Source organism: Micropterus salmoides, unplaced genomic scaffold (genome assembly GCF_014851395.1).
Source record: "Micropterus salmoides isolate LMB-PRFRI ecotype aquatic unplaced genomic scaffold, ASM1485139v1 Ms_hic_scaffold_18, whole genome shotgun sequence".
NCBI lineage: Eukaryota > Metazoa > Chordata > Actinopteri > Centrarchiformes > Centrarchidae > Micropterus > Micropterus salmoides.
Genome location: NW_024040928.1, coordinates 22,257,727 through 22,270,438, shown reverse-complemented (window position 1 = coordinate 22,270,438; position 12,712 = coordinate 22,257,727). Strand labels below are relative to the sequence as shown.

General features: G+C 36.7%; 1 protein-coding gene and 1 long non-coding RNA gene across 2 annotated transcripts in view; one reads left to right on the top strand and one right to left on the bottom strand.

Annotated features, from left to right (window-relative positions):
* Positions 1–2,001: 2,001 nt before the first annotated feature.
* On the bottom strand, positions 2,002–4,177 carry LOC119908889. Its single transcript, XR_005445351.1, has 4 exons — positions 4,037–4,177; positions 2,984–3,107; positions 2,646–2,666; positions 2,002–2,143 (listed from the first exon to the last, which is right to left on the bottom strand). It is a non-coding gene; the product is annotated as an uncharacterized LOC119908889 (long non-coding RNA).
* A 1,913-nt stretch (positions 4,178–6,090) lies between these two features.
* Positions 6,091–12,712, top strand: part of LOC119909481 (nesprin-2-like) — an 88,512-nt gene continuing 81,890 nt past the window's right edge. The window contains 8 exon segments of the mRNA XM_038727728.1: positions 6,091–6,233; positions 6,511–6,677; positions 9,455–9,516; positions 11,298–11,393; positions 11,505–11,582; positions 11,667–11,759; positions 12,022–12,218; positions 12,468–12,667. Coding sequence (XP_038583656.1) covers positions 6,602–6,677; positions 9,455–9,516; positions 11,298–11,393; positions 11,505–11,582; positions 11,667–11,759; positions 12,022–12,218; positions 12,468–12,667 — 802 coding nt within the window. The 5' untranslated portion in view covers positions 6,091–6,233; positions 6,511–6,601.

Here is a 12,712-nt window from a genome sequence, read left to right as displayed (position 1 = left end):
TCAGATAACTTCATGAGGTACAATTTTGAGGTACCCTACAGCATTTGTGCTTTCAGTTTTTGCTTTATGGTTTCTACTTTTACTTCCATGTCAGGCAATAGCTATATTTACTCCCCACTTTGCAGATTGGAGGTTTTACACACAAAACTATTATTGAATTTATAAAAATCCTATGCATCGCAGTAGTTCATTGCAGTAACCAGGGGACTGGGATCTAGATAAATTTGAGGGTTCGCAAGATGACTTACAGTAAAGATGACAAAGCAAAGGCTGCTTCTGCTACACAAAATTAGGCTATTTATGTTTTCTTGACTTTTACTTCTTCCGTCCTCTTAACAGTTATTCAAATGAAACAATCTAAGAAGGGGGGAAAAACTACTCTTTAGTGGAACTACACATGACTCAGACATATACATGTTAATTTTCAGGGTTCATAAGATACAAAGGTTAGGAAACACTGGGTTAAACTGCCAAAGGTGTGCAGTTGTTACAATTAGCTCCTCCTAGGTCAAGTACAATATTAAAATGCTTCTTACTTGTATTAGCAAAAAATAATCCAGTATAATATACTTTATCACATCAGTAGATAGGACGACCGTCAGTACTCATATACAAAAATTAAAGGGGCCATTTTCTGCATAATAAGAACTTTTACATCTGATTTTATGTTTTACTTAGATTTTGTGTGGAAAAACTAACTTATTTATATGCAAAACATTTTCTGTGGGGCAGTACTGTATATTTAGGCATCCATGGCATGACAGCTGTGGTACTAGGAGCAGGAAGAAACCTGAACAGCTCCCACATCAGACTGTAGTACATTTATTTAATGATGTAGCATTAGAACAAATTCATGAATGCCTACACACCGGACCAGTATCTCATGATCCCTCCAATCAGAAGCTATCGATTCCTCTCAGTCAGTCAGTCAACTCTACAAAAGACCACTACTGCATCTATGACATCAATAAGACAATAATAAAAAATGTTCATGTTTGGAGGCACCTAGCCTGTTTTGGGGGTGGACTTTATGTTTGACAACGAATGAGTTGCAACAGATATGATTGCATGACTTAAGCTTCAGTCTAGGTGGTTCCTAACAAAACGTATTGACACAAGATAAGTTCAGACTATTGAATTGACACGTTGATTTCAAACCATTAAATATTATATTGACATTTCATGTCCAACACTTGTGTGATTAGTTAGTGGAATCAGTTTATCCACCTCTTCACCCAGCACTAAACTTCTGGCCCCAGGCAGGACTCTGCTCAACTCCCTCTCAGTTCAGTGAACCACACTGTAAATAGAAACTGATTCATTCGCAATTGATTTTTTTTGCCAACAAACCAGTTGTGATGCTACAATCCTTTGTGCAATCAGAGTGAATTATTATATTATTATTAATTAGAATTATATAACTGATGTTAAATATACCATTGTAAATATCAAATGTAAAAGTAATAGCGCTGAGTGTGCATATGGAGATCGTCATTATCATGTGGGTTCACCCCATTACAAATATTAGGTTAAATTAGTGATGTCTGGCCTCCCAGAACAAGCAACTAAATCCACACCCACTCACAACCAAATATGGCAGTACTGTTTAAATTAGTTAAAATGTAATCCCAAAACATTCATTGGCTCTGAATAGCTCACTCATTGTCTCCGGATATGGCAAACACTAAGACACAAAATGTCCCAAATGTGAACTGATCTACTGATGAAATGGAGTTGTCAGACCGTATAATGCAAGTCTCAATCTGCATCAGTAAGCATCCCTGAAAATATAGCAAAATTGTATTAACCATATATAAAAATAAACATTTTCTGTGGAGACAAAGTGTTCTGTAGAGAAGCGCCTAATGTTAATTTTGAATACATTATTTTGTTAGTAGCTTCTTCTGTCTACACTCACCACTGAATAAAACAAAACAAAAAAAGTCATGTGGCATTACTTTAAAGCCACAACAATACAAAAATAACACCACCAATGAAAATAAAAAGTTGTGGATAACAACTTTATTTGTTCCATATTAACAAAAATTCAAATATGAAGCTGAACTTCTGGGCTAACGACTGGGGCATTATTTCACAGCAGGTGGAGGGGTGGACATCATGGTGGAAATTCAATGGGCAGGCTCTGCAACAAGAGAGGACCACAAATAAACATGTTTGATGACCAAATTGATTATTATTGATGCAGACTCGTACATTTCTTATTAACAACAACATTCACTAAAATAGCCGCCACTGATGACGGGATTAGTCAATCACTGACATCTAGAGGGAAATATATGTAGTTGCACAACATCTGACTTTTGCTGTAGCATACAGTAGCTCACGATCACTGCTGCAAACTTTTTACACAGACAGAGAGGGCAATGACTGATGGCTTACCTAACCATTTTAACACGTGTTTAAAATGAACACACCCAAGTGCCCAAACTTGGTGCCATTGCTAATAAAGTTTGTTCTGTTCAACATATTTAAATCCAGGGTAAATTCAAAATTACAAGCATATTGCAGACAAATGTTTACTCAAGTGCAACATGAGGCCCACAATGGCCAAAACACTCAGAGATCTGGGGTCATTAAGTTTTTAAATTATATAGTTTGAATACACAAAATTTTAGGCTACTTACTGTCCTTTACAGCCTTCTTGCCTGGAAGAGAAACAGACATTATATTAGACACATTAACCCATACCTCTGAGAAACAGTGCATTTTAAATACATCTAAGTAATTATAGCTGCTTATGTATTCAATACTATGAAAACCAAATGTATTTCACACCTGTTTCTAACTTCAGTATTCTTAGGACAATATCCTAAGGCAATAAATTGTCCTAAGAATATATTGTATTAGGACAATAAAATGTAAGTATATTATTATTACTACAACTAAATTAGTAATCAATCAATCTGTGCTATGAAGTGCACCTATATTTTCAACAGTATAAATTAGTAAGACTTGAACTCACCCCCATAGGAAAGTTTGTAGTACAGGTATGTCATAATGCCAAGACCCACCCACATCTCCTGGTATGCCTTAGTGTAGTAAGGGCTCATCTTGCCCCACCAACTTGCAAACGCACGTCCAGCCATCTGTGGGAGAAAGCAACAGTCTCAAAACGGTGTTCATTTACTAGGTCAGTGCAATGACACAACCTCAAATAACAGTTTATTTCAGTAGAGGCATGACTGGAACATCAGAAGAACATCTCTACAGAGAAAGACTACAACAAACTAATTTACTGATGTGGTGTGCTTAAGCTTACCAGGCAGAACTAAATGTGGGCGTTTAATTAATCATATAGAGTTCATACTTTTGGCATAATCCATAAAATATGTTAGGTTGCACTGATGTTTACTGAAGCTACGTTTTAGAAACCGGTTCATTTTCTTGATTCAGATTCAATTCAATTAACTTGGATGCAGGACTCTGAGTGATACCGTGACCCTCAGCTGTGTTAGGCCTCAGTAATGAATTTGGCCACCTAGTAAATACTGATCAAAAGAAGAGGTAAAATAGCATTTCACTTTTCTTATCTTTACTGTGAGTGGGATAAGAGATTTTTTCATCGACGTGTCCAACCATGTATATTTACTAAAATAACGTAACGTATTTGGCTATGCTAGTTGTTACTGCTAACATTATAACTTTGATTCTGTAAGTTAACGCTAGTATCCAAGACAGCGTTAGCAATAAATGCATACACGTCGGTTAAAATAAGAGAGTATTTACAAGCAGACACATTATATATATATATTAGTGTTTATTTAACTTGACTAGCTAACGTTAGCTGAAAGGCTCTGTGCTAGCGTCTTAGCATCTTCACTGGACAAACGGAAAGACTCCACTACACTTAGCAAGAAGCTAGCTAGCTACCTGAGTAAACCTGCAGAAGTAAGACACACAAGCATGATAAGTAGAGACGATTACTTATTTTTAAATTCCTTTCTTGAGGCAACAACTGCTTATTTTCTGTTATGATAAAGTGACTTTCCTAAATAAGCGCTAACTCTTCCCTTACCTTTCAGTTTGTCACGCTGCAGTAGGAAGGTCAGGGCTACTGCTAAACGTCAAAGTCGTGGGGGATGTCTTCTTCTACTCTTAACTGAGTAGTATTTAGTTCATGTTTTGGTATGTAGCGCCACCAAATGGAGGTAACGTTACACTATTAGCTTATTTAAGAGACAGTATGCCTACCTTTATCTGTTGACTCCACCTTGAGGACTTAACCATAAATGCTAAACTACAAACTTAATGTAATTATACAATCCTGTTGTAAAATGACATATACACCCTGTACCTTGTGAACACTGATCTTTTCTTCATCAAATCATTTTGCTGAAATCTGGGGATTATGTGCTGCTGACACCATCATTTTATTTAGATTTGTAATTAATTAATGAAAAATATATTTATTACAGTAAATGTATAGTGTAGATATCATGCTGTAACCTAAAGACTTAATTATATTAATTGTAGTCTCAAAATTAAATGTGATAAGATGTCATATACCATGTCACTGAAACGACATCTGCCAATGGAAACATGATTTCAATCATAGTTCTGTCAAAAGAATAAAAATAAAAAGAAGAATAATGGGTATAAAGCTAATTTTGGTCATTCTCAAGATTCCCTCCCTTGATGATTTTCTTACACTATGTTTAAAAAGGATTCTAAAAGGTGGTTCCTAGAAAGAGATTGAAGTTAAGGTTGTGGCAAATTTGATGGATTGGTCAGCCATCTGAAAACTAAAAAAGAAGTGGACACTCTAAATTGGCCATAATTGTGAATGTGAGTGTGATGAACAGGCAACTTGTCTAGACTGTATTACGCCTCTCACTCAATGTCAGCTGGGATTGGCTCCAGTCTCCTCACACAACCCTGCAAGGATAAGCGGGTATAGATAATGAATGGATGAATGGACATTTTGTGTAGGACCAAAGGCCAACAATTGGTCAACAAGAGTTTCTGGGTTTCATCTTGTTAGACGTTTAGATTTGCACATTGGCTTCATGTATAGGTAAACAATAATTGACCACTGAAATCTTATAATTACTCTCGTGGTATATTCAAGTCTTTATAAGACTTACAAAATTGACATGCATGGGGAAGTAAGAGTTTGATGGTGTCATATACTTGTTGATGCAATTAAACCCGATACCAGTTTTCAGTTGATGCTTTTATAATCTGTGTTTTCAGTAGAAATACACTAGAATAACCTTTTAATGTGAAAAACCCTGCCTTACTTTCAGTTTCAATCACACACTTTGCAAAGGAACAATTATTCCTTACTGTATATTCCTTATTATAATTATAACCATCCTGTTCTACGTTTTCATGCCTGTACCACTGCCATGACACACGTGGGAATTTGAGGTGAGGTTGCAGCTGTTGTGTGACACACAGACCTGCTCTGTCTGCTCACCATAGTAATACAACAAATAAAACACTGGCACTGATCTCAAGGGTAAAGAAGGCATTGTATGACATGATCTACTGTTAGTACACTCTCTTTTTGTTCAGGTGAAACAAATAAATAATGTTCAGTTTAAATTCAGTTATAAGCATCCTTTTCAGGTAAAGTATTAAATAAACTTGCTCCCAGTGATTACTTACTTTGAACTGTAATTAATAATGATTGAAAAGCTTTACTAGATCGCTATAACTCAATATGAAACCAGCTGAGAAAGTACAGGCAGAATTGCATTTTTAAAACTGTATATTGCAAAGTCATGAGGGGGAATGACCCATAAAAGGAACCTGAAACAGTTTCACAAATAATGCATCTTTTTCAGTGTCATTTTTTCTCAACTGTTACATTATTAAACTAGCTCACAAGTAAAAACAAGAAAAGGATAAAGACAAAAGATATAGCTAGTATAAGAGATTTGTGTGTATATGATTACTTTTAACTACAGGATAAAAAGGTTGTATGAGAGTCTGCAGGAGTGGTTTGGGCCTGCAGTGTGCGTGGGCGGGACTTTCCACTCGTTTTTGTCCTCACGCTCCAATAACCAAGAGGCACCTTTTTTCATTTATGACCACCTAAAGGCCAAGTCCTATTTGAAGGACCTACACACAGTGGATCAACGCAGAGTTGTGCCAATATGAAAGGACACAGCTGAGGACATTTATTGTAAACTGTACACACTCTACTGGGTTCTTCTTTGTAATGCAGTATGTTCTAGCTGTGTTCAGTGACTACAGCCCTGCTACAGGTATGTTGAAGATGAACTATTTTTGGATATCTTGCTCTTTCCATATACCACGGTTATTCCTCCTCGTTGAGCTCTTTGTTTCAGTGTTTGCAAGTGTCTACTTGCATCTATGTGTGTGTGTGTGTGTGTGTGTGTGTGTGTGTGTGTCTGGTAATGTAGGGTGTGGGTGGGTGCGTTCTCACTGAAACGTGACTAATGGCAGTGGAGGCAGCTAACTAATCTTTTGAAACAAGCTTTGATACTAGTATTTACCATCAGCATTTTCTTTTCTTTGTAGCATTGTGGATTGCAATTGTGCGGACAATTTACTTATCTCTGTCTCCTGGACCGTTCTGATGTTGATCTCGTGCTGTGGTTAGAGAGACTACATGGCTTCAGGTGGAGCAGAGGAAGACGATGGAGGCATTCCATTGGACATTGACAACGTGCACATGCTCCTCCAAGGTCAGTCTATTCCTGTGCTTTTGTAGATGTTGTGACATGTGATGTGCTGGGGTGGGGAATCATAGTAATGGCCAAACTATGAATTCTGTTGAGGCGATCTGTTTCTGTGTCTTGCATTACTTTAATATGAAACATAACACGCACTAGGAATTCATAACCTAAAGAAGTGAAAATGGGAAGTGCTGAAAATTGATAATTGTGTGGATTTTTAAAAGCAGTTTGACTGTCAGGTTAAAGCTATTTAAAGTTAAAGTTATTTGTTTGCTATTTTGCATGTGTGGAGATTGCATTTTCAGGACTTTTCTGAAAATTAAAACAATCTAGTTAACAGCTAGTTAACAGCCATACCCTTACTCACACACAGGAGATAGCACTTGTATCATCCACTTTACAAAATATTGCATATTATTAAGGTAATTGCAGCTTCTGCCTTTATTTTCACTTTTGAATTTGAGAAGAATCATGGCTTCTGAATGGTATATTATAAAGTATATTTATGTATTAAAAATAACACATATCTGCCTTTGTCTTAACAAATGCTTACAAAATATATGTAAATTCATATTCTTTTGTCATTTGTGTTTTTAGCAGTATGATAGGATATTTGTTCTTTGTACAGAGACAATGAATGATTTTGTTGTTCAGTCCCTGAGATTTTTGTTTGGTCCATACGAAGAAGCTCAATCATTAATGTGACTCCAACACTAATTAGATGAAACATTTAATTTCCTGGTGATACTGGGCTTTAATCATATTGCTTCACATTTTTAGTTTGATTACCAGACACATTGTTCTTGGTACTTCAGGCTGCAGAACTACTGTATGTGTAATGATGGATAGTCATTAAAAATTACCTTGAACGTTACCATATTCATTGATTGACAAAGATTTAGTCTCCAAACATGGTGGTTCTCCCAATTGTGTTATCTCACTTTTGAAAACTATGCACTATGCAAATCTTGTCGATCTTGAACAATTACCTGCTGAATTAAGTGTTAAAAGGAAAAAATCTTGCTATGTTTTATGCAAGCTGAAAATATTAATTTTGATGGCAAGAGGTGCAGAATTTTGTCATGTAATGCTATAAGAAGGTGTGCATTTAAATACGGCTATGGTTTTATCAGTGTCCAGTACTAATTATGTACTTGAAAATAAGAATTTTACTGTGAATCAGGGAATATCAGACATAAGCAGTTTTGACAATGCACCAAAATAAACAATGGCAAGTGTCTGAGTACGTGGTAACTTAACTAAACTGATGTTAAAAAGTTGATATACTTAGATATTGACATACATACTCTTCCAACATTAAGTCGTGTTCACATTATGTTTGTTGTAAACATTTGTGAAGAGCTATACTTTGACCTGAGAAAACATACTTGACTGATGCCATCTTACAATGGCCTGAAGTAAGAAGTTAGTGATGAAGCCTCTTACTGCTGTTTGTATTGGGCGTTCTAGCTGAACTGGGTGGAGTCGAGTGATTAAAATGCTCAGGAGATTCCTGCATTGGAGGCTCTTAAACAAACAGCAGACTCACTGAGTATGATTCATAGCCAAACCTGATATCTACATGTGTGAGTTCTTCAATCTGAAAGTGAGTGTGTGCATTTCTGATTGCCTCAGACAAAACCTTAAGTTCCTGTAGCTTTGAGTGTGCAATCTTTGTCATGTTTGGTCTGCAGGAAAAGAGACTTGAAGCAACATTGCACACTTTTTTATACACAGTCTATGATTGCACATAGATACAAAAGTAGTAGGTAAAAGTTTATGAAAGCGATGCAGGCAGAATCATTTAATTTTTTTGAACTTTTTATGTTGGAGACAGTTATTTATATTCTACGAATAATTTTAATTAAAGTAGTAAAATACTTATAATTTGATTTAAACACCCATTATTTCTTTTGATGTAAATATAAAGTGGACACCAAAATGATTCATGTGTTCCCAGGAGATCATTGGCTTCACTTACCCAGTCAGTGTTTCTTCATACTAAAGTGGGCAAACAGGCAATTTCCAAAACTACTTGCATATTACTTAAAGTGTTCTGTCATTTCTATAATACTGTAACACGGAATGCCTTTATAGTGTTATATATAGTAAAAGGTTAATGTTTTGGCAACAGAATCTTAGGATCAGGTCTAGTAACTCTCAAGAACCATATATGCCCAAAATCCCTTACTGTGTGTGTGCAAATGTCTGTTTGGGAGTTCATCATGGCTGTGAGTGTGTCTCTGTGTACATCTGCTGTGTGTGTGTGTGAGCGTCAGTATCTATGTCTGTCACTGTGTTGGAAGCCGTCTTGTAGCCAGATCCCAGCCGGTAGCCTTACTTTAGCTTCAAGCTTCCTGCCAGTCTGGGTCACCTAGTGTTTGAGAAGACAGTAATATGTTATTTAAAGTAGTATCTTCACTCATTATATATGGGTTTATTGACTATCAGTTATAAGCATGGAGGTTCGGAAGATCCTTCAGTCCTCTGATGTCGGTGAGTATCTTTTTTTATGACTTAGCTGCAGCTTAGATCAAGGTTCCAACTGCTGTAATGAAATGTCTGGATTTTTACAGCAGCATATTCCAGACAGGGAAGGTCAGAGAAAGTCAGGTTGCTTTTGAGGAGTATACTGCAATGTTTATGAAAAGTGATTTGTGCATTTGTTTACATTAGTTGGTGTTTTCAGGACTGTGACAAGCCAGACATGACTTTTTTTTCAGGGATGCCAGCAAACACAAGCTTCCATGTTTATAGATAAAATGTTTTGTCTGTTTCCTCATCAGTGGAGCATGAACAGATTCAGAAAAGGACATTCACCAACTGGATAAATGCTCAACTCTCTAAGGTACATTTAGATATCATATTTATATGTGATGCTTATAAGATAAATAAACTATTATAGATGAAAACAAAAACTGCTCACTCCTGATTTTGATGCTTCTGGATGGTTTTATTGCTTTGAATACAGTATAAATAAATAAGAACTGGTGCTTTGTCAAAGATACCCCCAGACAAAAGTTTGCATTTGGCTGTTTAATAGGATATATCTTCTGGAGATTACCTTGGATTGGGGAGAGGCTGGAGTAGTGATGCAGAAAGGGACTGACAAGAAAATGTTAATTCAAGGTTTATATGCTACTCGCAGCATTGGCTAAAATGTAAAAAGGAAACTGCCTTTTGCAGGTATTGCATGCCTTTACTTTTCCTTTAAAGATATTTTTCTTATGTATATTCTAAAACTTAACTTTAATTTAGGAGATGTCTCAAGCAAAACATGATCAATAGTATTGATTTATGTTTTGCTCTGACTTTAGCTGCTTTTCAACATGCAATATTTGGGCAAGAATGAAAAAAAAAAATGTTCTGGAGAACTCTACCTAGGTATTATTGAAACATCATGCTGTGGTGGAGCTGTAAATGATATGAAGAAAGCTGTAATCATGCTGAGTCAGTGTTCAGACAGTGAGGTGTAGTGAGGCAGCTCACCATGGATCTTGTTGGAAAGAGGACTTGAGCTGCTTGTGACACTTGACTGGAGTATAAATAGTGCTTCAGTGAAGCAAAACAGCATGTAATCTGAATCCAGCCTCCTCTTCATACCTCACGTCCATATGACTGCGCTCTAAAATCACTGGTTCATAACCTGCCATCTGTTACACCAATCTGAGTGGACTGACAACCCCCACCAGGAGTATTTCCTTTATGTCTGGGGGACAACGTTTACTGTTGTGACTTGACCTAAAGCTTTGACCCGGAAACATTTCAATGAATCAACTGCAGTTGCATGGCAGTAGGTGTTGGAAGGAAGACAGAATTTGTAGGCTCTGACCTTTTTGGGTAAAGGATGCATTTGTAAACTGTGCTGTGTGAAGCATTAAGAAAATTCATGTCATTGTAAAAAAAAAAAAAAAAAAAAATTTAATATAGAATTTTTCAGTGTTTCCCACAAAGTAGTTCACATTTCCTATAAACCCGTTTGCTTCCTGTTGCACTCTGTGGTGTGCAAAAACATAAACAGCTCAGCACTTATTTTTCCATCAGCCTTTTACTTTTTGTTTTACCACATGACACCACATGAACCTGAACTTCCTGTTTTGTATAAAATTATGGCAGTAAATTTCCCACCAAATATGACTCAAGGTTATTTATATTTATTTATATACAGCTGTGGTGGGTGCTTTCATTGCTAAAATTCGTTAGCACAACTTTGATACCTTTTGTAAGCTCTGTTACTTCCTGTTTTGAAATTATCAATGGAAATGAATGTTGTGTATATTGCCTTCATTTGCTGATATTCACAAGGCAAGAAATGCAGTACATTTTATTGTAATTTTTTAACATACAACCTTCGACTATGCATGTTTGTTATCTCAATATCAGTAACATTACTGAAACTGAAGTGTAGTAGATGGAACTAGTGAAATTAAAGAGGGACCATATATATATATATATATATATATATATATATATATGTATATATATATATATATATATATATATATATATATATATATATATATATATATATATATGTATATATATATATATGTATATATATATATATATATATATATATGAATTGTTCAGCTGGACAGATAAATCAGTAATTTTTGTGCATTGTTACAGAGATGCCCACCCTCATATGTGTCAGACCTCTTTTCTGACATCAGAAATGGGTCACAGCTGCTCGACCTGTTGGAGGTGATGACTGGCCAACCGATGGTGAGTTACTACATGTGCTTCTGATATCAATGAGTTGAATAGATTCTATATTCCTCCATTACAACTAAATAAATATTATTCTCATAATAACGCTGATGTTTATCTCCACAGAAACGACAAAGAGGCCGTGGGGTTTTCCAGCAGAGGGCCAACATTGAAACAGCACTGAACTTTCTCAAGAGAAAATCTGTAAGTTTCCACACACACAAAAAAAACATAGCATCTGAATCCACAGTGTGTTTGGTTAACTGTTGTTATGGTCGGTTGGTGTAGATCAAATTGGTGAACATAAACATCTCAGATATCATAGATGGACGGCCCTCCATCATCCTCGGACTTATATGGACAATCATCCTCCAATGTCATGTGAGTGCCAATGATAAACTAATGCCACCACAAACAGAATTAACCTACTACTGCTAATGTGAGAAAAGGAAGTAGGAGGAGAAACAGAGGAAGACGAAACAAACAAGCATTTCGTGATGCATCATTAATATTAAAAAAAAAAACTTAGTCAAAGTATTGGCTTTAAATTGTACATTTTGGTCATATTTCACATATGGAGGAACCATTTGAAATATAATGATAATTTAATGTCTATTATATTGTTTCACTATCTCTGTTTTAGATTGAGGAGCTGGCCAGCACTCTCTCCTTCAGCTCTTGTCATTCCTCCCTCGACTCTTTGGCCAGCCTGGACTCCTGGTCAGGGAGCCCAGTCCCAGCTAGTCCGGTCCCTGCAGGCCGGACATCGCCTCTCCACAGACGCTTCCGAATGTCCGCCAAGAAGGCCCTGCTCATGTGGGTCAGGGACCAATGCCAAAAGTGGGTTATCTGCAATATATATGAATGCTTAAAACAAAGGCATTACACAGGTGTTTAATTTAAGAAACAGGCTGTAAGTCAGTAACGCTAGCAACATGAAATTTTTTATGAGCAACATTGTGGCTCGGAGGTTGCACTGTTCCACTACAGGACAACTAGTCCTACACTTTTCATTGGCACCACTAATCCCGAGTAGTACTTTGTTTTCTTCCCTCTTTTTTTGTCATCCATCTGTCTTTCTCTCTCTAGGGTTGGATGCTCTGTCAGTATGAAGGACTTCAGGTCGAGCTGGAGAAGTGGTGTTGCCTTCTTGGCCATCCTGTGTTCTCTCAGACCGCAGCTGGTTGATCTCTCACTGGTCCAGTCCAGAAGCAACCAGGAGAACCTGGAAGAGGCGTTCCACCTGGCTGAGAGGGAGCTCCACATCCCCCGCCTGTTGGAGCCACAGGGTGAGGCTGATTAAGTAGTATTGTTGAGTAGTTCTAAGTATTGTT